We start from the raw sequence: 25329 nt of genomic DNA on the forward strand, positions 1-25329 counted from the left end.
CTTTATAAATGGTTCCGCTCTCTGCAGCTTTCTAGTATTACAGTGAGGCCATCTTTAGAAGGAAAATATAGGTATAGTGAGGAAAGGCTTGCTATGTTCTTATAGCATTTCTTCTCAGTTCCTGTCAAAGTGGGGAAATCTGACCAGAAGATACAATAAAAAAAAGAAAAGGATTTATTTTCTGTCTCTGCCACCAATAGCAGGTAGGAACAGGAAGTGAGGTGAAGTCTTACCATTGGAGGCACACATTGCCTTTATAAAGAGATTCTAGCCCCTTTTCTCCTAGACTTCGTTTTTATTCCCCAAAACATATGGATAGGTTTATCTCCTACTGCTGGGTCATGGTGTAAGGGCACTGGGAGTTGACAGAAGGACACAGAATGGGATGCACTGGCCAGACATGTGAGGGCACCACTGCCAATACACTGCAAGGGCCTCAGGGCAGCAGTATTAGCTGGAAGGCCATTCACCGGCGCTAAGCAAGGGGCATGGATATAGTTGCACCCCAGCACCACCCATATTGAAGTACTGTGGTGGAAATCAGTCGCAAATACAATCAGGTGACTGTGTAGGGGTATTAATCTTCGGCAGATTCAATCAGTGATCAAACCTGCAAGAGAAAATCAAATAGTGTTTGGGTACCTTTACAGAGTATAGTCTTGCTACGAACTGTCAATCAGAGGAGCTCACAATGCAGTCCTTACTGTAGTCATATGTCCATCATAGTCTACAGCCAATTTAGGGAAGAAACCAATAAATGTATCTGTGTTTTGGGATGTAGGAGGAAACCAGGGTGCCCGCAGCAACCCTACAAACAAAGTCCATGCAGATAGTGACTTGGCTGGCACTAAAAAACATATGAAAATATTTTCTGAACAAGTGTGTCATTTCCCTTTAAATAAGCTTATTTGTGTAATGTATTCCTGCTACATGTTGAAAGAAAAGTTAAGTCTGAGATCTGTTGAAGATAATCTACATAACTAGCACATGCTGCTTACACAGCCGTGTTTTATATTTATCTTCTTTTTTTAATTATACCTACATTATACATTCCAATAGAAGCAATGTTTATTTCTGCACTCGTGTTGCTTAGGATGGATCATACCGTGGCTGGGATCGATTTTCTGTTCCATTTTCTTTATAAACAGTAATCATCGGCTCCAATAAATGAATCATTAGTACTTTTATGTGTGGGCATTTTGTATCTAAAGGGCTAAAAGGCCATGGAAAGCTAAATACTTTTTTAATCTTGTACGTGAATTGAGAAAGCTGCATATAGTATAAAGCTGCATGGTTTCATCTGTGGCTTATCATTCTTTATGGAGCTGACATTTACTCCCTGGCCTTTTAAGATTATAGTGTATGGTAATAGTCATTGTGACTCATACATTCTGTTTAGCCCCCATATCCTCCCACAAGTATATATCCAGAAACAAAAAGAGCCAAGGCCAGCTTCTAATAAGAGCATCTAGTGGATTGATTTTCAACGTGACTTTATCTGATTCGAAGCCTAAAGGTAGCTTTACACTTACATATGCTCTCCATTGATTCTCAGATTAGAATCTGCCAGAAATACATACCCCAGCATGTCAGATCGATCCTCAGTAAAAATGGATTTAAATTATCAATTTGAGTGGACGGAAAATCCCTCTTAAGTCAGGACAGGGCAGGATCGTCGGTAGATCGACACCCCATAACAGAGCAATGCAATGCTGTGCTCAGGACCGGTGTAAGCCACGCTGGGGCCCTGGGGCTAAAGTAAATAGGGGGCCCCCTACTCCTCGCCAAGCAAAGTCAGCCCCCATGGCCTTCCGCTGACTGCTCCCCATGTTCCATAGCTGAGCTACCTTGTAGTAACTCACCTGTTTCGGCGACTGCTCCCGGGAGCAGTCAGTGGGAGACCACCTTGGGGTCCAGCGGCGAGGGGTCCCCTGGGTTGGTCGGGGCCCTGGGGCAATTGCACTTGTTGTCTCTTTGGCAGCCCTGGCTGTGGTTCGAAAGATTTTCAATAGAATTCATGCTGAAAAGTACTGAAAATCTATGTGCAGTGTGTGGAAGGAATAGATCCCAGATTCAGATTAGAGCAAGATCTATCTTTTTTCCACATTGGGGGTCTATAATGTAAAGCTACCTTGACTTTTATGCATTGTTTGCCTTTTCTGTGATGCAAACCTGAACTGAATTTTTACTTTACTCATCTCTGCCATGTTCTATATGCCTAACGTTGTTTCAAAATGTACAGAGCTATCTCACCTTGCAGTGCGTGCTCCCCTAGCGTTGGTACTGGCAGAATTAGGGCCCTTTTCCACTGCACAGCTATATCGCAAATCGCTAGTGATTTTTAAATCGCTAGGGTTGCTACTTTATCATAGAAATCATGAGAAGTATTTTCCACTATAGTGATTGGATTTGTAAATCGCAATCGCTTTCTGTAGCGATTTTAGGAGGGATAATGCAAGGCAAATGAAAATTCACAATCGCATAACAAAATTAATGAAAAATCGCTGGTGTTTGTGATTTGTAATTGCGATTGCTAGTGGAAAAGGGCCCTTTCTGTGCACTCCCTGTGCATGACAGTTTACCAGACCTATGTGAAATAGACTCATGGTGTGGGTGATGAGTAGGCTGATTGCACCAAGGTTTAGGAGAATGGCAGCAAGTTAGGAGGGAGTTAACCATTTCTGGCTTTTTTGTTTCAGAAAACTTGCTAGTTAGCAGTATCATATGTAATTCTTTCTTCAGAGATGTGTTTGAATGACTGCGTTACTTCAAGTTTGAAAACAAAATGCCCCCAGCATACTGAGTTTTGAAAATGTAATGTTAGAGTTACGCCATTTCTTCCTTGCTGTATTATAGTCTTTTAAGGATGTGTCAGTCAGTGATAACTGAGAGGACAAGTTATGGCAGGACCAGAGATTTTTTTTTTCTGCAGCCCTTTCCTTGAAAATGTGAGTGCCTCACAGAGGAAACATTAGAGCTCCACACAGCAGCTCCACAGGGCTGACACACAGAGCATCATCACGTCTGCTAATAATAGGTTTCCTTTAAAGAGAGGAGAGTTAAGTAGTTCACAACCCGCTGGCTCTAACTTAAAAGGATGAAACAAATCTGATATTATCTGTAGAATCGGAAATGTTCTGGTCACAATGCTGCAAGACCATCTTCGTTGTGTTGTTGTGTCTGAATCTTAGCGTATCCGTTATAGACCGCTTGGTGCCGGCAAAGTGACACCGATACCTGTAACGCGCATCTGCGGCTTTCCTATTTTGTTCTGTAGACTTTTAATGTTATAGTAGAATTCATGTTTATTTTTCCAAAAGCTTTTAAACTTGTATTGAATAAGCTCTGTTGGCTACCATTAGATTGATGATACAGTAGCCTTGCAGATTGCTAGAAGAAAAGCAGTGGTGCTAACATTTAAAATAAAACTTTGGTTACTTCAAGGGATCAAGACAAAATTACAGTCTCTAGTAACATACAATTAAAAAGCTGTCTCAAAATAAATTTATCTGCGTGAAAAAACAAAAAGTTTTGAGTTAGGATGATACCATTTATTGGCTAACTTAGAGGTAAATAAAAAGTAAGCTTTCGGCTTATGAGCCTTCTTCGGACTTAGTTCCTGAATATTGTCCTAACATTTAGGCAGGGACTGAACTGTCTCACTATATGAATTTAAATGTCCCATCAAATTAATTTCTAACATTTTTATTTGCTGTCAGGATTGCTGTATTTATTACCGATATATGGATTTACTTCTCATATGAATTAACATGTTTATTGTGGAAGCAGGTGATTGTGTACAATTTTTTTTAAAGTGTTTTTAATCAATTGATCATGTTATTGATTTTTTGTAATAGCCAATAAAATATTGTTAAAGAGGAACTCCAGCCTAAACAAACATACTATCATTAAGTTACATTAGTTATGTTAAATAAAATAGATGGGTAATATTACCACATTGTTTTAAAAGAACAGGCAAGATTGATGCAATACGTAATAGCTTTAACGCACAACCATTTTTACCAGCACAGCCGTCACCTATAAATTCCTTCTGTCCGCCTGCACCCTCACCCACCACTAACTGCCTTCCACCCGCTCCACAAGACCAGTCTCCCACTCTAACATCTTTCACCACACTAACTGAACAGTGTCTTTCCTCACTAATCTCCAAAGCGCATCTCACTACCTGTGCCCTGGACCCCATTCCCTCTCATCTAATCCCCCAGCTTTCCTCCTCCTTTAATCCCGCTCTAACAACTCTATTCAACCTTTCTATCTCCACTGGCACTTTTCCTTCCTTATTCAAACAAGCTATCATCACACCACTTATCAAAAAACCCTCTCTTGATCCAACTTCTCTATCCAACTACCGTCCTGTCTCGCTCCTCCCCTTTGCTTCTAAACTGCTGGAACGTCACATCCATTCAGAATTGTCTGCCTTTCTCTCTACCAACTCCTTACTTGACCCCTTTCAATCTGGATTCCGCACACACCATTCCACTGAAACTGCCCTCACGAAAGTTGCTAATGACCTACTGGTAGCTAAATCCAAAGGCCAGTTCTCCATTCTAATACTCCTTGACCTTTCCTCTGCCTTTGACACAGTTGATCATGCTCTGCTTCTGCACACACTGTCATCTTTAGGAATCAAGGGACAAGCACATTCCTGGATCTCCTCTTATCTCTCTGGACGCTCTTACACTGTCTCCTTCTCTAACACCAAGTCCTCTCCACACCCCCTGTCTGTTGGTGTACCTCAAGGCTCTGTTCTTGGGCCACTTCTTTTCTCAATCTACACCCGTGGCCTGGGACAACTAATTAACTCTTTTGGCTTCCAGTATCACCTCTATGCGGATGACACCCAAATCTATCTCTCAGCTCCTGACCTGTCCTCATTACTATCCAGAGTCCCCGACTGTCTACGTGCCATTTCTGCATTCATGTCCTCCCGCTTCCTCAAACTCAACATGACTAAAACGGAAATTGTGATTTTTCCACCATTGCTATCTACACCCCCACCAATTGCAACCATAACGGTAGACAACACCCCAATGACCTCAACCACTAAGGCCCGCTGCTTGGGGGTTATACTTGACTCAGAGCTCTCCTTTAAACCTCACATTGCCTCATTAACCACCACCTGCTATTTCCAGCTCAAAAATATATTCCGTATCCGTCCCTTCCTCACACAAGAGGCCACCAAAATGCTTGTTCATGCCTTAATCATCTCCCGCCTAGACTACTGCAACACCCTGCTCTGTGGCCTACCAAAAAACAGGCTAGCTCCTCTCCAATCCCTTCTAAATGCAGCGGCCCGCCTCATTCACCTTTCCACACGCTCTTCCGATGCAGCCCCACTGTGCCATTCTCTCCACTGGTTACCCATTACCCAGAGGATCCAGTTCAAACTCCTGACTCTAACATACAAAGCCCTCCATGAGTTGTCTCCTCCATACATCTCCTCACTAATCTCAAGATATTGTCCCTCCCGCAACCTTCGCTCCTCCCAAGAAATTCTCCTGGCCTCTAAGCTGATCACCTCCTCTCATGCTCGCATCCAGGACTTTACACGAGCATCAGCCCTTATCTGGAACTCTCTTCCACAGCCTATACGTCATGCTCCAAACCTGGACATCTTCAAACGCACTCTTAAAACACACCTTTTCAGACAAGCTTATAACATTCTATAGCCCTTTATTTACTTATTTGTCACAATGTAATCAGAGGCAAAGAATCACTGCCTCATCCATCCTCCACCCCCTTACCTAGTGTGTCCCCAACTACCCATTAGATTGTAAGCTCGCAAGGGCAGGGTCATCCTCCTAATGTTTACTGTTTTTGTAACAATATTTGTGCTGCTTGGAACTCTGCTGTATATTTGTTAGTTGTATCTATGTTCCCCTTGTCGTCTTATTGTGCTTTGTAAAGCGCTGCGGAATATGTTGGCGCTATATAAATAAAAAATAATAATAATAATAATAAAATGTTTGATTTCATGATGGCAGCCATCTTTTTGGTTGAAAGGAGGTGACAGGGAGCTTGAGACACAGTTCCAACTGTCCTGTGTCCTGAGCACCTCTCCCAGTTGCTAGGCAACGTGAACAACATAGGAAATCCCATCATGCTCTGCACAGCATCAGGGAAAGAAAGCCCGGGCTTTTTTTCTTTGATGGGTGGAGCTTAGCTGAAAATGCAGCAAAAAATGATGCTTTGGTAAGAAAAACAAAGTTCTGATGCTGTGAAACTGTTAAAGAAACACCAAGGTTCACTTTAATATACATAGTGGTGATCTTAAACTGGACTATTTTTCTTATTTGGAGTTCCTTCTGTTTGCTGTTTCTAGGGAAGGTCCTACCATACTATATTAGTCATGTGGTTGGTGCAGATCCACCTCCTTTCTATAAGATTACATGGAAACTAGTTCATTGAGGATTATTAAAATGTCTTCTAATGCAAATTGTAGTTCCCAAAAATTGTATAAATGGAAAATCAGCCTAAGGGTCCCTTTACACTTAAAGGGGCACTATGGCGAAACATTTTAAAATTTAAAATATGTGCAAACAGAGACAAATAAAAGAGTAAAATGAGCAATCATTTTTTTTCTCTTATGTTGCTGTCACTTACAGTAAGTAGTAGAAATCTGACATTACCGACAAACTTTGGACTAGCCTATCTCTTCATAGGGGATTCTCAGCAAGGCTTTTTATTCTTTATAAAGATATTTCCTAAAACGGATTTAAACAATGATGCTGGCCAGCTTCCCTGCTCACTACACAGTTTTATGGCAGTTGGACAGAGCAACTGCCATTCACTACGTGCTTTTGAAAATAAATACATTCCTGAGAATCCCCCATGAAGAGATGGACTAGTCCAAAATCTGTCACTTCTGTTAGATTTCTACTACCTACTGGAAGTGACAGCAACATAGGAGAAAAGTAATTTATGGCTCATTTTACTCAGGAAAAAACTTACTTCTTATTTGTTTATGTTTGCACATATTTAAAATGTTACAATTTTTTTTCCAGAGTGGCCCTTTAATCAGTTATAACTGAAAGACAACTGATTTTCAAAGTAATGCCCATGTTTTCTTATGGCTCAGTTCACACTATACACATTTTAACTGAACGTTTTTCACAATGCACTGATTTGGAAGGTTAAAATGAATCAGTTTTTCAGCTTATAGTATAAAAGAGGTCTTTGGGTCCTTTTACACTATGTCAGTGGTAACTGAAAGGAAAATGTATGTGCATTCCAGTGTCCATTTTTCCCTATAGCCTCTTTCTCACTATATGCTGAAAAACTGAAGCTTTTTCACAATGCACTGATATGGAGAAATAAATGCAGTTAGTGTAAAAAAGCCCCTTAGGAGAGTGATGCAGGGCTGCCTGAATATGAGATATTAGGACTTGGGTCACTGCAGCCAGTGCTGTAAAAACAGTGCAGGAGATTTCGGTGCAGCCTTTGCCGCCATAGATCGTAATAAGAAGACGAAGCACAAATCACGACAAGAACACTGTAATTCGGCCACCAGCAATAGTTGGGAGCCGAATTATGTCTTTCCCCCACTATCCATTGTGGCCTGGAGGGGGAAGAGTAATTAACGCCGCCGGGACTTGTGCAGGAACAGGGTGAGCTGTTTATTGGCTTTCCCCTGTGCCAAAATCTCCTGGCGGCTATGTTATAGGTACACAACTGCAGGCTCATTGCAGATAAGTGCTAGATTGAGGTGTGTAAGGAAGGTTGTGTATGCATCTACATAGTAATTTTTTTTTAATGTTTATTTGTAATATTTCCTAATTTCCTAAGATAATAATTTTAAAAAATACAATTTGAGTACTTTGTACTGCTAGTAAAGCAAATCCCCAACCCATTATACTTTGAAACTCTCCTGCAGAAATCCTGCACCCTTGGATTAGTGTTGACATGAGCGTATCTAGGCAACTGCCATTAATTACTGTATGAAATATTGTAACTATAGTTTGGTCTGTGGAAATACAAGTTTGCAGGCATGTCCTGATGCTGTCTTCTATAAACACACAGAGCACACACCCCTGTACGCTCTCACACCTCTTTACATCCAGAGGCAGAGGGGGAAGAGTTTTGTCTGCCACCTATCAATTCATGTGTTATGGTGCATAACCGAATCATTAGTGTAAAGCAAAGCTGCTCACGTTGTAACATCTGTCTTGACATGTATAGTCTTGTAATTTAATAGCTATCTGTTTTGTATAATGTGCTGTGTTTCTTCACGCTGAAATCACTCTGGCGGCTTCATATTAGTCTGTTATTTAGATACGAGAGACGCAGAATTACAGACATGAGGTATTGCTGTAGTGATTGTGTTTTTAGAATACACCTACATAGTTTTTGAAGTTTTTGCAGTGTGACATAGGGCATTTGCCCTTCTGATACATGTAGTTCTGTCATCTGGCTGATGTTAGCGCACTACAGTATATTGCCAGCAAAAAGAAAACAAACACCCTCTCACACACTCTCCCCAAGTGGCCAGCACCTGCTACTTGGATTGCATCATCCTGCTGTTCAGTTAGGAAAGAAGCTGGCACAGACTGTATCTGTCTGTAACGTTTTCCCTCTATAGCAGTCACAGTCAGTGAGTGTCCAGGAAGTGCTTAGTGTCTGAGCAGCAGTGATTAGTCCATGTATAAGCTCCTAGATTAACTGACATTGGATTAAAACAAGCCCTGCAAGTGATCTTGGAAAATACCTATCATTTTTAAATGAAGCAGAAGATCACAGGCATGGTGCATAAAAATGATCACATATCCTTACAGGTTTTAAAAAGAATTGCTTTATGCCAGTCTTTAGATTATTTCTATGGTCTTTAATGTTGTAAAACTCCCATAGTGTATCTGGTAGTAGGATACAATATATTTGGTGGAAGGATACAATATATTTAGTAGGAGGATACAATATATTTATTAAGTATTTGGTAACCCAAAGGTTCTTGGGGGAAGTGCCTTTTAAATAATTTATATTTTTTTTTGGGGGGGGGGGGGGGGGCAGCACGGTGGGTTAGTGGTTAGCACTCACTTGGCAGCAACTATCTGCTTGGAGTATGTATGTTCTCCCCATGTCTGTGTGCGTTTCCTGTGGGCACTCCGGTTACCTTCCACAACCCAAAAACATACAGGTAAGTTAATTAGCTTCCCCTAAATTGGCCCTAGACTATGATACATACACTACACTACACAATACATTCATAGACATATGGCTATAATAGGGATTAGATTATGAACTCCTCTGAGGGACAGTTAGTGACAAGACAATATACTCTATACAGTGCTGCGGAAGATGTTGGTGCTATATAAATAGTAAACAATAATAATAGGTTGTTTTTGGTTTTTTTTGCATGGAAAATGACAACATCATGCTTGGCCTACTTTAGGACCAGTGTCTTGTTACATTATATTAACTGCAATCAGTTCGGTCTGCAATCTTATATTTCTGATATTTGGCCTTATGAAATTAGCTATTTGCTTGTACTCTGAGAATACAAATGGCTATTTGCAGAGAGAGAGGCTGCTTGCTTCATGTAATATATGCACACCCACTTAACACCACATATGGTAGCAGTGTCAGCATATTGACCTCAGTAACATCTGGTATATTCGACAGATTAAATGGGAAGCATTTCAGGAAGGAGAAGAGGGAAAAGCCATAATTGATGCATCTGATCCTGAATGTCTGCTTCACTTTTGTAATCGTGTGCGAGGACAAGCAATAATTGTGCTGGGAGAAAAGCAAAGCACTTACAGCTCCATTTTGCACACAGCGCTGTATATTGGAAGCAATGTGACATCTCTCACCCACGTAAATGCTTATCTTCCACTTATAGAACAAGTTTTACAAGTAAACATTTCTTGGAAACTTCTCAAGACGTATTTTTAAGCCAACTGAACATTACAATGACAAACATCATAGCGTATGCAGTGCAGTACATTATGGTCATGCATCAGTAGAGAAGAGACCTTGGATTGCACTCAGCAGAGGGACAGAATGAACAGCCTGGCAGCTTCATATTTTCAGGGTTACCGCAGTCTGGATTTACAAATAGCCACAAATTTAAGGGAGAATTCAGTTCAGCAGCCTTTTGCCGCAATGCAAAAACGCATGTAATGTTTTTCTATGGGCCCGCTGCATTTTCAGGAGTCATCTGCGATACTGCAAATGTGCAAGGAAAGATATAACCTGCACTATAAAGCTCGGTTCCCACTTGCGCCGGATCAGCGTTATTATCTCGGACTGCACAGAAGTGCGGTCCGCTTACTGCAATGGATCCATTGCAGCGTGATTAGTGTGAGAAGCTCCCATTTATAAAATGTATTTATTTATTTTATTTATTTATTGTATTTATAAAGCACCAACATATTACGCAGCGCTGAAAATATGAACCATTCACTATCCGTTAAGCAATGAGCAGATAATGGACAAAAAATGTCCATCCTCCGCTCAAGTGGGAACAGAGCAAGTGTGATCTCTCCCTAAATGTGCAATAGCAATCTGCATGCTAGCAGTTATTTTGACAATTTACCTAATGTAATAATGTATTGCCACATTAAGAAAACATATAAAAGATTAATATCTTATCAACTGTTAAATTGCTTACCAGCTTGTACCAAATGTAGTTAGATCAGATTCCTGCAGCAATGTAATCCAATGTAGAACGCACCACTGCTGCCACGAGTTTTGCACAGTGCAGTTCAAAGCCATGAAGACATCTATCATGTACTGCTCCTGCCTGCTAGATTGCATAAAGATCAGCCTTTCTGAATCAGTGGTCAGCTAATAAAATAATCAAACGTTGATTGAAAGAACTTTCATGCTTGACAGATTTTTGCTATATTCAATGTTTTTATGGGATCTAAATTCCAATATATTCAGAATATTGTATGGCGTGTGAATACGTCAAGTTTCATAAGCAATAAAGTGCAAAATATGTTATATGAATATACTGTACTAACATGTAATACAGAGTACCCAATAGGACATGGTAAAATAGAACCACAAGGAATTTATAAGGGACTACCGTATTTTCCGGCCTATAACACGACTGGGCGTATAAGACGACCCCTGAAATTTTTCAGTTAAAATATAGAGTTTGGGATATACTCGCTGTATAAGACTACCCCTCTTTCAACGTACACCAAATACAAAATAAAAAAAAAATCATATACTGGTGCTATGTATGCACAGATACTGGTGCTGTACTGTATATTGTACCCAATATGTAACCGTATATAGACGATTGACTGGTTGGATTTGCCAACTCTCCCAAAGTGGATTGGTCAGCTCTACCTGTCTCCAAGCAGATTGGTCAGCTCTCCCTGTTTATCAGAGTGGTATGGAAGAATACATTGTACTGTGCCCATAAAACATGCCTCTTTCACCCGTCTTGCTCGCCCTTGAATCTTATTTACCTCCTTCTCTGCCTCTCAGATCTCGCACATGTGCGACTGCTCCGCTTCACTACAGTCCTCAGCAGCGAGATCTGCGAGGCGGTAACATGATAGGGTGGGCCAGATGGGTGGAAGAGGCCTGTTTTATGGGCACAGCGCGATCTCTTTCTTCCATTCTCTGGGCATCTCAGAGCTTGCAGCGTGAGCAATGAGCTCCACTCGGGATATGCGGCGACCGCCGAATCTCCAGCACCCGGTAATTAAACATCAGCAAGTCGCGTACGCGCATTGGGTATCAGCATCGCTTATCACCCAGCATCAATGACACCCGGCATATAAAACGACCCTCAGCTATTCAGAATATTTTCAAGGGTTAAAAAGTAGTCTTATACACCAGAATATACAGTAAGTGAAATCTAAAAGTCTCTTACTAAGCTTATATCCACTACTCTAAAGGTGCCCACTAATGATACAATCTTGATTGTACAAGCTTACCAAATCTATCTAGTAAAAGGGTAAACTGAGTGAATATACTTTGGATACTTTGAGTAGTCCCTCATATTACATGGAAGTGGTAAGTTCAATCAAGATTGTATCACTAATGGGCATCTTAAAACCACTGATATTTCAAGTGGATAACATTTATTTTTTTTTTACATCGCCACATGTCATATAGGTGAGGTTGAAAGCCGCAACAACTGAGTAAGCATAAGCTAATAAGAGACTTCCTACCAAAAGAGGTCCAAAGGAAAACAATGAGGAACCACAACCAGGGTCTTGGGCTCCTATAGCTTTTTGATCTTAGTCACAGTGCCATGCAGACCCCCTTTCACCATTCATAGACTTGTCCTCTCACTCACTAACAAGAACATTTGAGTCCTTAAAGGGAACCTTAACTGAACGGGGGGTATAGAGTTTTACTTACCTGGGGCTATTACCAGCCCCCTGCAGCAGTCCTGTGCCCTCGGCGCCGCTCTGGAATCCTCTGGTCCCCCACTGTCACTTAGTTTCGTTTTTGACGACTCACCAGTCGCCGGCCGCCATGCGTATTATTGGACGCATTCACCAATGCAATTGGCGCTATTGCGGACCGCAACGCGTACAAAAATACGCGTTGCCGCATATCTACGCGTGCGCAATAGCGCTAATTGCATTGGTGAATGCGTCCAATAATACGCATGGCGGCCGGCGACTGGTGAGTCGTCAAATATGAAACTAAGTGACAGCGGGGGACCAGAGGATTCCAGAGCGGCGCCGAGGGCCCTTTAAGGCGAAGTTTAAGTTTTGAATAATATGGAATAGGAATAAATCTGCAAGCTTTAGTTCTCTTTTTTGACTTAGTTAGGGAGGAATTGCTTTACTTCCTGTTCAGACAGGAAGTGAGGTAAAAATGGAGACAGACTGTCTGCCTGGTTAAGGTGGAAAATGGTGGGACCTCTGTCAAGTTCCTGCCCTTCACCACCTCCTCCAGTGATAGCTGGGGCTGTGTGTAAAACTGGAAGATAGAGGAATTCTCCCCATCATTGACACAGACCATAACAACAACATGAGTGTGTAATTCTATACTGCTAATGAACAAAGTTTTGACTAGGCTTAAACAAATATGCAAGCCTTCTCATAACACTTGTGTGTAGACTTACAAAACATACCTGAAACACCTGAAGAATGAAGAGAGACCCTTCTATACAAAGGTATGCTTTAAAAGAAAGGAAGCGGAAAGTAATTGTACAGTAACCAATTTTCCAGATACTTTACACATGGTAGAAGGCAGCACAAGAAACAGGTGTCATCTTGTGGTGTAATTCATGTGACAGACAGCCAGGTCATCTGCTTGCTTGCTACCAGCACACTCAGGGGTCCCTCATGCTGCTTTATTGGTTTGTTTCCCTTAGTAAAAATCTGGCATATGCTTCTATGACAGCCTTCCTTTTCTTCAGCTTGTTTTTGAGTTAAAAGCTTTTTTATTCCTTCGAGTCCTTCAATTAAAAAAATAAAAGAACACCAGCTGGTCATGGCATTGCTGTAAAACATTGACATACGTTTGTGAGTGAAGATTTTTTTTTTAATTTTTATAAATACTGAGCAATTTAACATATGAATTATAGTGTTGTAATAAAAAGTGATGAGAAATTCACATTAGGAGGGTGGTGACTTTCTGTGGTTGTTAGTAACGTCCGAAAATCTGAAATATGAGAGAGACCAAGAGCCTAATAGTGCGATATCGCCCATAAAGTGGGTGTATTAATAGGAAAATGTTTATACAAATACTTGCAACCACTGTCAGAGCATGCGGAGTATAACCGTCCACGCTCGGTATTCCAGGTCTGCTGCAGAGGTACTAGTTGGACGCTCTGCTTGGAGTTTTTGTGGGCACAAAGGGCTTGATTCACAAAGCGGTGCTAACTGTTAGCACGCCTGTGAAAACCCCCTTAGCACGTCTAAACGAGCTTTTCACGCGCAAAACTTTATGCGCGTAAAACTTTACTCCGCGCAAAGTGCCCATGAAAGCCTATGGGACTTAGCGCGCGCATAGGACTTTGCGCGCGATACTTAGCGTGCGATCTGATTGAGAAAACCGGTGCTAACCTACTTAGCACCCTGGTTAGCGCGCCTAAAGACTTTAGACGTGCTAAGTAGGTTAGCACCGCATAGTGAATCAAGCCCAAAGAGTGTTAAAGAGAAACTCCAACCAAGAATTTAACTTTATCCCAATCAGTAGCTGATACTCCCTTTTACATGATAAATATAATGCTTTTCACAAACAGACCATCAGGGGGCACTGTGTGACTGATTTTGTGCTGAAACTCCTCCCACAAGAAGCTCTGAGTACTGCTGTACTTTTGGCAGTTTGTTACAATGTAACAAGGCTCACAGACAGGAATTAGCTGTTTACAGCTGTCTCTAACAGCCAAAACAGCTAGCATCAGCTACATAACCTGCCCACAGTAAAAATGGCACCATGTAATAAATGTCAGAATGTAAATCGGGGAGAGGAAATATTTTACAATGGCCAAACACTGACTAAATCATTTATACATAATTATTGTAAAAATTAAGCACTTTTTTTATTACATTATTTTCACTGGAGTTCCTCTTTAAACCCCTAAATGGGGGTATGGACTATCTACAAATAACAGTGGTGGAGGTGCCCTGAATGTGTTCAAATGTAATCGCTATCTAGTATAAACAAGAGGTAGCGTGCCTTGCCTTTTCTGAAGGACAAACCAATTTTAATGGAAAAACATTTATTTATTCAAGCACATAGGACAGTGCGTTTCACGGACGTTAGCCAGCTTCTTCAGTACGAGTGCCTTATGTGGAGAAAATGCCCTCTGATCTTATTCAAGGAAGTCTGGCAACTTGGAACTGGGACTGGCAAAGAAGGAGAATTGGGCTGGGGAGGCTTCTGAAGCAACTGGGTTGATTTCAGAGTCAGTGCTGTAACAGTGCAAGAGCCAAAATAGCCTGGCATTGAGGTACTCAATGCTAGGCTATTTTGGCAAACAGAGCACATTCACCCACGGTGTGAACCCACCTGAAAGGGTCGGGATACAGTAGAAATTGCAAACCGCTATGGCAATCACTAACGCTTTGTGTAAGTGCTTTGCAGGCGATTGCAGCTGCGTTTTGTGGCGATTGAGAGAGTAACCAAGCAGCTCGGCGTGACCCAAACCACTAGGAATGTATAGGGGGATAAAAGAGACCAAAAATCCCTCCTACCAATTAGCAATGCTTGGTGAAATTTGCCTTCTTAAAACTTGCAATAATTCAGCTATAAGTGAACATTGCTAACTCATATACTATGTACTCACAAACGCTCATGTATATGAATAAAAACACTGGAGATAAGTGGAGTTCTATACACTGGTGCTAGAGTTCAGAGTGGTTTGTAAGAAAGTTGGGCTCTAGACTTTTATATTTTATGCTCTAGAGATATGATCAATGATATGCTAAATTTCCACGTTTGTTGCAGATTTGTTGTTAGTTATTTCAAGCTGTTGGGCATTGAACCGGTCACATGCAATTGCTGCTGATTATCATTCATCTCATTAATCATCTCTAGTTATGGCAGCCAGTGGAGGGACTACCAGCAGTGAACAGCATTAGAGATGTGAGAGGAGACACTTGTGCAGCAGAATTCAGTATGGACTAGAATGATGGCAGTTGGTTCACAGGTAGGCCACAGAGGAAGGTGTTGTGGAAGTCAGATCAGGATATTATTATGATGGTATGCACATGTTGTTTTAGCTGTTATTGAGTAAAAGGTGCAAATGCTTTTTAGGTGGCGATAAGATGAGGATCTTAATGTGTTGCTGTGAGGTTTGAATGAGAGCATAATATCCAATATTACACATAGGCAACGTGCCAGAACCTACTGTTTATTGTGTTTGTTCCATTGAGGGCTCTTTTCCACTATGAAATGCGATCGCGATTCCGATCGCGATCGCGTTTCAATTTCCACCATGCGATTGCGATTGAGCTACTATACTCATTATAGTCCAGCTCAATCGCATACAAAACGCGGCAGGACAACGATTGCGATTTGACTAAAATCGCATCGCAATCGGATCGCACTCATGGAAATTGCTGCTGCAGTTTCCATTAGTTTAATGTACCTTGCGATTTGCGATCAGAAGCAAATCGCAGGCTAGTGGAAAAAGGCCCTTAGGGATTTGTTTATATAAAGATCATATAAAAAATACCAGTAGCTTCTGTTCATTTATACTTACAACACTTGCCAAGTTCATAGGCTTTATAGCTAAGTTCTGTACATGTTTCTATGCGCACATCCCGTGTGAATGGCCACCAGGAAACCGAAAGGTCTTCCTTGAGGTGATTCATGAATGTATGTATGTAAGCTTTAAATTTTATGTTGTCCCTCCAAAAGCATATTGGAGCAGTGAGAAATGTGTTGCTTTGTGTTCCTACAGGACTGTTATTTTCCATGACTCGGACATAAGTCATGAATGAAATGAGGCCAGCGTAGATGAGAAGGCAGATAAGTCATTATGGGGCAAGTGTAGACTGGCTGCATCCTGTAGGGTCTCATGTAATGATGGCAGCTCTGTGTACTGGGGGCCCGTGAGGCTTTTTCCATCACAGATTCATATGTTACATAAATATCTCTGTCCGGTTTACTATGTGACATATAACCTGGCTGCACGCTAGCTGATTTTTACTAGCAATGCACTTGTGTGTATTTTTACTGTGTGAAAGTAGGCTTTTGCTTGTAATAGAAAAAAATGTCCAAATGGAGCAAAGCAATTTAATTGCGCAGATCTCCTCTGTGAGAGCTCTGCCTATCTTTCTGTGAGGGTCTTAAAGTGTACCTGTCCCGAGGCAAAGCTACCTAAGGTAAGCACATATGTATTCTCATGCTGCATCCACATAGCTCTGTTCAGCTCCTGGTCCCCTTAGAAAGGTTAAATACTTACCTAAGGAGAGGGAAGCCTCTGAATCCTCCAGAGACCTCCCACACTGTCTTCTGGTCCTCTGCTGCTGCTCGGGACCCTGCTGCACATCTGGACCATGCTTCCTCTTCATGCACTAGCGCTTCCGCACCTATGCAGTTGCATTGAGCTGCTCGTACACAAGCGGCTCCGGCTTACAGCGCAGACATGACTGTACTTGTGCAGGTTCAGTACCACAGCACTTGTGCGTGATTTGCTGCTTGTTTGCAAGTGTGGAGTCCAACAGGAGCTTGCTGGATTCCTTTGGGCGGTCCATGCTTGGCAACAGAGCACCAGAGGATAGCATGGGAAGCCTGTACATACAGGATACACAGACTTCCCTCTCCTTAGGTAAGTATTTCACTTTTAAACTGAGGTTAACAAGACTCTTCAGCTTTTGGAGGGCTGCAGTGTAGATTTGAGCTACTAGTCAGCGATTATTCATAATTTTTTTCTCCGAGAAGAAGAATCGGTGTCCTGTGAATAATAGCTCCAATATTCACCTAGGTGCTCCTTCAGTATTGCTAACCTGGATAGGATAGCTTGCCGGTGCACTTCTCCAGCAGGTTCACCACTCCTGCCACAGTAGAATCCAAGAACAATGAGGACAAGGCACTCCACGGGCTTCAAACTTGCATTTGTTTATTCAGAGCATGGACACATACATGTTACGGGTCACCTGACCCTTCGTCAAGTGGAGGAAGGGTCAGGTGACCCATAACATGTATGTGTCCATGCTCTGAATAAACAAACGCAAGTTTGAAGCCCGTGGAGTGCCTTTTCCTTATTTGTTCTTGGATCCTGTGAATAATAGCCTGTTTTCTACACAAAAAGCTCCTCATTTTTCAATATGAGAGTGTAACAGAGTTGGCAGTAATTGAGCATGTGTGTCCATCTAAATCTTTAACACCTTATAACGAGTATTATAAATGATTATAAAGGAACATAAAGGGCAATGTGTGTACTTATGATTCCGGAAGAAATAAATCTAGTAAACCAATACACTACAGTCTACTTTTTAATAATGATAAAAAGTATGTATCTAATTTGCTGTGTAGTCAGCAGTAATTAAAAGCCAATACACTATGAATTTAGAACTAACTCCCGCATGATATAGTTGTACTTTTTTGTAGTTGGTCTTGTCACTTCAGCACTTTATTTACAGAATTTAATGTTTCAAAGTAAATATTTCTGTCAGCATCTCACAGAGGAACTGAATGTTTTTTTAAAGCTGAAATCCGCAACCAGATCTAAATCATAGCTCTGCATTGCTATGCAATTCAACCTGAAGGGGTGAGGCATAGGCAGAGCTTTCAGAATAGATTCTACATGCAGCTCTGGAAGTCTATATGCCATAAGGGGGATTGATTCACAAAGCTTACTTATTTTTCACCTTCAAGTGACACTGAAGCGAAAAAAAAAAATGTATGATATATTGAATTGTATGTGAAGTAGGGGGAATTCATAGTATATAAGTAACAAAGAAAAGTGTCTCATATTTTTATTTTCAGCTATATAGCTTTTTTATAACATTGCATCATTCTCTAATATTTGCAGTTTTCAAACTATAATCTGTATTTTAAACTATGAAATGAAGCAGGAAAGTTAAAAGGATCATTAGCTCTGCAGTAATACATTAAACAATCAAGAAACAGTGAGAGACAGCTTGAGATAAATGCATCAAAAATAGCACTGCTCTCTGACTAAATTAGTGGAGAGTTCAGAGAAGCTCTTTTGCATAGATAACTGAAGTTTCTTAACTCTTTCTGTACTGGAAACAATATGAGACTCGTATCTGTGCTACTTATGTTCTATTTCTTAGCTGTACTTCACATGTAAATCATTATATCTTAAGTCTATTCTCACTTCAGATTCCCTTTGAGGGCCCATTTCCACTACAGCCTTTCCCCGCTCTTTTCAGTGGCTTTAGATTTCTACAACTGAATTACTGTAGCAATTCGGGCTGTGGTCACGGAGCAGAGCGGGAGCTGAGGCCGATACATAAACAAACACAGAGAGATCATTTATGTGATAAACTGATAAGGGGAGATAAATCATAAGTTGTCAGTTAAGGAGAGATAAATAATGAGTTAAGTTAGATAAGAAGAGATACGATAAATCATGAGTTTAGTTAGATAAGAGATAAATCATGAGTTAACTTAGATAAGAAGAGATAAATCATGAGTTAAGTTACTGTATTTTTGGACTATAAGATTCACTTTTTCTTTCCCAAATGTTGGGCAAAAAAGTCACTGTGTCTCATAGTCCAAACGCAGGGAGTTCCTGACTTGTGAACGCTTGCCATGCAGAGGAGGACACGGGGACACAAAGGGGCATAGAGGAGGACACAAGGGAGACAGAGGAGGACACAAGGGGGACAGAGGAGGACACAAGAGATACAAGGGGGCATGAGGTACAAAGGGGGCATAATCCACAAGATGCCCCTTCACCGTGGATGCACTAGGGTTAGTATATATTTTTCCCCCCTGGTTTTTGTCCTCTAAACCTAGGTGCGTCTTATGGTCAGGAGCTTCCTTTAGTCCAAAAATACGGTAGATAAGAAGAGATAAATCATTAGTTAAGTTAAATAATGAGAGATACATCATTAGTTAAGTTAGATAATGAGAGATTATTTTTGATAAGTTAGGTAATTTAAAGAGAACCTGAACTGAAAATAAAAAGTCAAAATAAACACACACAGGTCATACTTACCTCCTGTGTAGTTTGCTACTTAATCTCTTTCTCCTCTCCTGCGTCCCATTTTTCCACTGTGATCAATGGAATTCTCCATCCTCCATTTTAAAAATGGCCATTACCCCCTAACAGCTTCCTGGTCAGCACACTGTTAAACTGTAATATCACCCACTTGACCCACAGGGAAACATGGACATTACCTTGCACATTCAGTTGTAACTGACAGCTGCTGATCTATAACTGACAGCACCTGGTATATTTCAGTTCTGACAAAATATTGTCAGGACTGGAAGGGATCACTGTAAGAAGAAAATGGTGAGCTTCTGAGAGGAACTGACAGTGAGGTTAGTATGTAATATTCATTTGCAGCTACGTCATGTGTTTATTTTAAATAATTTTCCTCGCTTCAGGTTCCCTTTAAGGAGAGATGCATTGTGAGTTAATCACTAAGTTGAGATGATTAAACAGAAAATCTTTTTGAATCGGCTCACTGGACTCTTGAGCAGCTATTTTAGAAGTGATTTAGTAGCCATTGTCTAATCAATGGAATACCTATATGCCTGGAGTTGGAAACCTGTTTATGAAACTCATCTACTGTAAATACTAGCATGCCACAAACATTTATGCATATTATATTTGTGATACACAAATGCACACAGATGCATGCTTTTATATTTATGCAAACATCAAATTCTTTATATTGTACCTTATTTACTGCTCGAGATTGTTGCTGCTTCACCAGCACTACATTGTGTTCCAGTGGCAAATATGAATTTATACAGATCTGTTTTAGCACATAGCATCGTGTAGCTTCTGCTTCCTCCTCCTCCCCTTATTTCAGTGTATCCTCTAAGCCTGTAAAGCCAGAATGGAGCAGGAGAGAAGAAGATGGAAGGCGAGTTCACATTCCTGGAGGCTAAGTGCTCCCAGGTGGCTCCTCTGTGCTGATTTAATATCTCTCGCCACTAAACAGGAGTACTAGGCAACATATTATTGATCCCTAAAGTCAGGCAGGGCTCTTAATGCTGCTGATTAGAGACTGTGCATACATGGAAGGTAACATGTAAGCATGTTACGCTGGTAATCTGTAATTTTCTGCTCTTGTACAGTGCTGTAGCTTAAGTGTGACACTTAATACATGTTTAGGTATGGCAGTAAAATGCAGCCAGCGTTTGGTAGATTCTAACACCTCCACCAAAGGATAAGATAAACATGTATGTGCCTCTAAGCTATGCTTAATAAACCTTTGCTAATGACTGAAGGGCGTGAAATCTGTGAAGGTGAAGGCAGAGGAGTTACATCATTTCACTGCAGAGGTACAGGGTGACTGTTGCTTTTCCTGTCATGTACTTCTCACTTTGGCTTTCTTACAAAACATTCTCTAATATTACTGTAAAGTACTATAAAATGAGGGACATTAAAGTGGACCCGCTCCAAGTTCACTATCACCCCATTAGGACGAGAAAACTTCCATTTCTTGTTTCTCTCCTTTCCGTAGCATTGAAGAAAAATATAAAGTTGTTATTATTAGAGATACTGTAACATTTCATATTCTTGAATGACATAGATTAGTAATCCATAAGGGCACATACTTTTAACATCGTTTACCCAAAATTATAGTTTATGATAATTTCAGGCACCTTTAACGCGAGTGCAGGTTTCTCCTGTCATCCACAGACAGACTGTTAGCGATTAGACAAGAAGGAAAACTGTGCCCAAACACTATATATTATTTGTTTATGTAATGCTAAGATCTACAGTGGTTTACAGAGCATATAGTCATATGACTAGCTATTTATTAGCTGAGCTTACAGTCTGGTCCCAACCACAGTCATACGTCCCTATCACAATCAAAAGACAATATGGGGGGGGCAATCATATCTGTTTTTGGGGTGAAGCGGGAGGAAATTGGAGTGCCTGGAGGAAACCCATGCAAACATGGGGATTGTACCATCACTGTTGTTGTTTCTCACTTACTGCTGCTCATCCAACCCTCTTTCCTCTTTCTAGTTTATTGTAGGCTGCTCAGCAGAGGGCTAAACAGTTTGTTGTATGGGAATTGATTTCTCGAGACAGTCACAGAGTATGGGAATTGGTTTCTTGAGACAATCACAGAGTAGTGTTTCATGTGACCTTAGTTGCAGACATGTGCTGGACCCTAGATAAAAAGATAATTAACTCTTCACATTAGATAAGCACTAGTGCATAACTGTGAAGCAGTACATAGCTGCCTCCTCTCTCACAGTGCCTTAGGCAGGGTCTGTGCGCAAATCAGTGGACTCATTCACATCGAATGCGATTTCTGCATCTGGGGGGAAAAATGTACAGCATTCCAGCATTTTTCCACACCAGAAATTAATATGCACGTTATCCACGCATTACAAGTGTGTGCACCGTCTCTTACGGATTCTTGTGTAGAACCACTTTGGATAAAGGTCTAAATTAAAGGAAACCCGAAGGAACGTATGAAACTGTGGCCCATATGCAATTAACTTTTTCTCCTGAGTTTTCTCCTTGGTGATATTTTAAACTTGTCAATAAAATGCCTTTCAAAACCACCAACAAGAAAGAAAATACTCAAAATAATTTTGATCGTACTTTGTCATCTACTTTTTTGTACTTTTTCAACTGCAAAGTGCTGAAAAATTATTTTAAAGAGAAGATGAAAAAATATCTCCTAGGAGAAAACTTTGAGGAAGATTTTATTGTGCCTAGATCTTCTGCATTACGTAAACTCCTGAATGATTTAGAATGTTTGGTTGAAAATAGAATTCCTTTGTATGGAAATTCTTGACCTGATTGGCAGAGGATCAGTGTGTTTATGGATAGATAGCTGGAGAGAGGTCTTTTCCATGAAACTTCTCATGGCATCTGACTGAATGTGGTTGCATGGTTTCAGCTTTCCTAAACTCATCTTGATAGCTGCTTGAATATAGATTGGGAGGGCGGTAACCAGTGCCTATTCACTGTTCCCGGGACCCTTCTGTTCAGTGGCTAATCTGGAAGGTTTGCACAGCTTTGATTGAGGGCGTTGTGTCCGTTTCACCCCAGCGTTCTTACTGTGCACTATTTTTCAGCTGCTGTTGCTCATTACCATACAGCTGCCTAGTAGAATAGAGAGTGTAGCAGGCGAAAGCTGCACTGTCCGCAAGTATAAGAAGCTGTCTTACAAATGGGACTGTGGCAGATGGGACATGTACTTGAGCTGCCCCCCCCTCTCCATCCTGATAGCAGCCTGCATTAAAAATCATTCTGAAAAAGTCTTAGGTCAGCCCCCCCTGGATTTAGAGCTGAAGAGGTATTCAACACTTTAAAGCCCTTTATAGAATATTAATAAACCCATTTAGACAGAATCATTGTGGCCATCTGAAAGGGCGACTCCTTGCTATACTGTTTCCTCTCTCTGCCATTTTTTATGTGGTAGCACTTGTACTGTACTTAGTTCAAGAGCAGTTCAATAGAAAATTCTTCAAACTGGAATACCCAATGTGTAGGCCTCCTTTCAATGGGTTAGCCAGTGCAGTTAAAGCAGATTTATAGAAAATAGTGTTGGCTCGAATCAGTGAACACTGTTCAGTATACATTGCAGCATTGTCTTGATTCTTATATATTCATGATACTATGGCAACATGCGATCACTACAGAATTACAGTGTTAAAACTCTGCGGAACTGTAGTTTAAAGAAATCTGTAGGGAAAGAGGTATGCGTGAGGGTAATGCCCATGTCTAATGCCTGGTACACACCATGCTATTTCCCATCAGATAGACGAGTCGAATAGATCATTTCTGACAGCTCCAATCTGATTTCTGATCGATTTTGTATTGAAGTGATTGGAAATGCTTCTGATGAGTCGCTATAGGCGACGAAACCGGTAAAGCGCACACGGCCAGCAAACGTGGAAAGAGCACAAGGGGACATGTGAGGAGCCAGAGGGAGGCCAAAGTACCAGCGCAGCCAAGCCGACCTGGCGGCCCACGTTTGGGGTAGAGCCCATAAAAACTCTGTACCTTAAAGAGACTCTGTAACATCAAAAAGATCCCCAGGGGGGTACTCACCTCGGGTGGGGGAAGCCTCCGGATCCTAATAAGGCTTCCCACGCCGTCCTCTGTCCCACGGGGGTCTCGCTGCAGCCCTCCGAACAGCCGGCGACAGACCCGACTGTCAGTTCAATATTTACCTTTGCAGGCTCCAGCGGGGACGCTGTGGCTGCTCTCGGCTCCGAACTACACGGAAATACCCGATCTCAGTCGGGTCCGCTCTACTGCGCAGGCGCGGGACACTTGCGCCTGCGCAGTAGAGCGCAACGGCGATCGGGTATTTCCGCCTACTTCGGAGCCGTCAGAGCGCCTGCGCAGGAGCCAGGAAGGTAAATATTGACGTCATCTTTCTCGGAGGGCTGCAGCGAGACCCCTGAGGGAGGGAGGACGGCGTGGGAAGCCTCATTAGGATCCGGAGGCTTCCTCCACCCGAGGTGAGTACCCCCCAGGGGATCTTTTGAGGTTACAGATCCTCTTTAAACAACGGACACGTTTGTAAGTTTGCATTTCGTTTAAAATTAAAGTGTTTTTACAATTTTACGCTATGGGAGCTCTGGTGATGTTTTCTTGAGGTGTATTGATACTGCAGCAAAGTGACAACAGTGGAGGAGATTCCTTGAATGGCAGGGGGCGGCCAGATGACCCCATATATAAAGTGTACCAGGAATAACACTTATTATGGGAGTAGATTCTGCAACTTAAGATATGTCTCCAGCTTCCCACAGAATTCTGGTTCACAAAATGAAAGAACAGTCAGACTGCATTGGTCCATCCTACTGATCACCCCTCACCCGGCTGTATATTGAGTTTAGCCCACCGTAAGCCTGGTGTGTCCCTTGAAAAACACAAAGCGAGACCGGGAGCCCAATATAGTGTAGTACCTTAGTAGCAGTTGATAAAGTATGTAATCAAGCAATGGTTATACTCACAAAAGGCAACCACTGGATAGGCAGGTGGGGAGAATTATAACCTGACCCCACTCAGGTATAAGAAGTCGCTCTCTGTAGATAGGAAAAAGGGAATACACCCCTTCACCAAGGGTGGACTAGGTGATTTGTAAAACAGTATATCAGAGGCGCCAATAAGAGTAAAAGCGATTAAAAAACGTTTAAAAGGAGGACGTTGGTGGACTCACCTCCCTCTTAGAAAAAAACGGACAAAGGGACGTTACTCACATACAAAGTAACTTTTATTAAAGGCTCCACAGAGGCGCTTAGCCAGGATATTGACCCGACTGGGTACCCTCCAAACTATTGCCTGATGAAGCGGGATAGTGACCCGTGAAGCGCGTTGCAAATCTTGGAGCAGTAAAAGTTACTTTTTATGTGAGTATCATCCCATGGTGTGTCCCTGTTATAATAGGGAGTAATTACAGATGTTCTGGTGACTGAACAGCATCTTCTACCTGCACTATGTTCAGGCACCTGCATTGATAAAGGTTATACAATGATGTCACAGGGGCATGTCTGCACTAGAGTAAAATGTGGAGGATCTAGGTGAGAACAGGGGCGTAAGGCTGTAGTTTTAATTTTTATTTTGGGGAGCTTTTTACTTGAAATTTTGACAGTTTGGTGCTTTACTTCTGTGTCCAATTACACTATAACTAAAATTTCTATCTATCTTGTGAAAAGAAATTGCCAGATTACTATCTCAAAGGACCCCCCCTTCCCTTTTTTTTTTTGCTTTGTGTCTTTTACCTGATGCATCAGCATTTTGATTCAATTTTTGGA

The 25329-nt window shown here is 41.5% G+C and overlaps 1 protein-coding gene across 6 annotated transcripts in view; it reads left to right on the plus strand.

Annotated features, from left to right (window-relative positions):
* FBXW7 (F-box and WD repeat domain containing 7) overlaps positions 1–25329 on the plus strand; it is a 312068-nt gene that overhangs the window by 179608 nt on the left and 107131 nt on the right. The window contains exons 4-5 of one of the 6 annotated variants that reach the window (XM_068279050.1): positions 15481–15592; positions 16349–16407. The exons of 3 other annotated variants lie outside the window; for them this stretch is intronic. In XM_068279050.1, the coding sequence (XP_068135151.1) occupies positions 15481–15570 (90 nt within the window). In that variant the 3' untranslated portion in view covers positions 15571–15592; positions 16349–16407. Of the gene's footprint in view, positions 1–15480; positions 15593–16348; positions 16408–25329 lie in introns of those variants that run through there. 2 more of the 6 variants (XM_068279040.1, XM_068279031.1) reach the window with 2 other exon arrangements.

Source organism: Hyperolius riggenbachi, chromosome 1 (assembly GCF_040937935.1).
Source record: "Hyperolius riggenbachi isolate aHypRig1 chromosome 1, aHypRig1.pri, whole genome shotgun sequence".
Classification (NCBI taxonomy): domain Eukaryota; kingdom Metazoa; phylum Chordata; class Amphibia; order Anura; family Hyperoliidae; genus Hyperolius; species Hyperolius riggenbachi.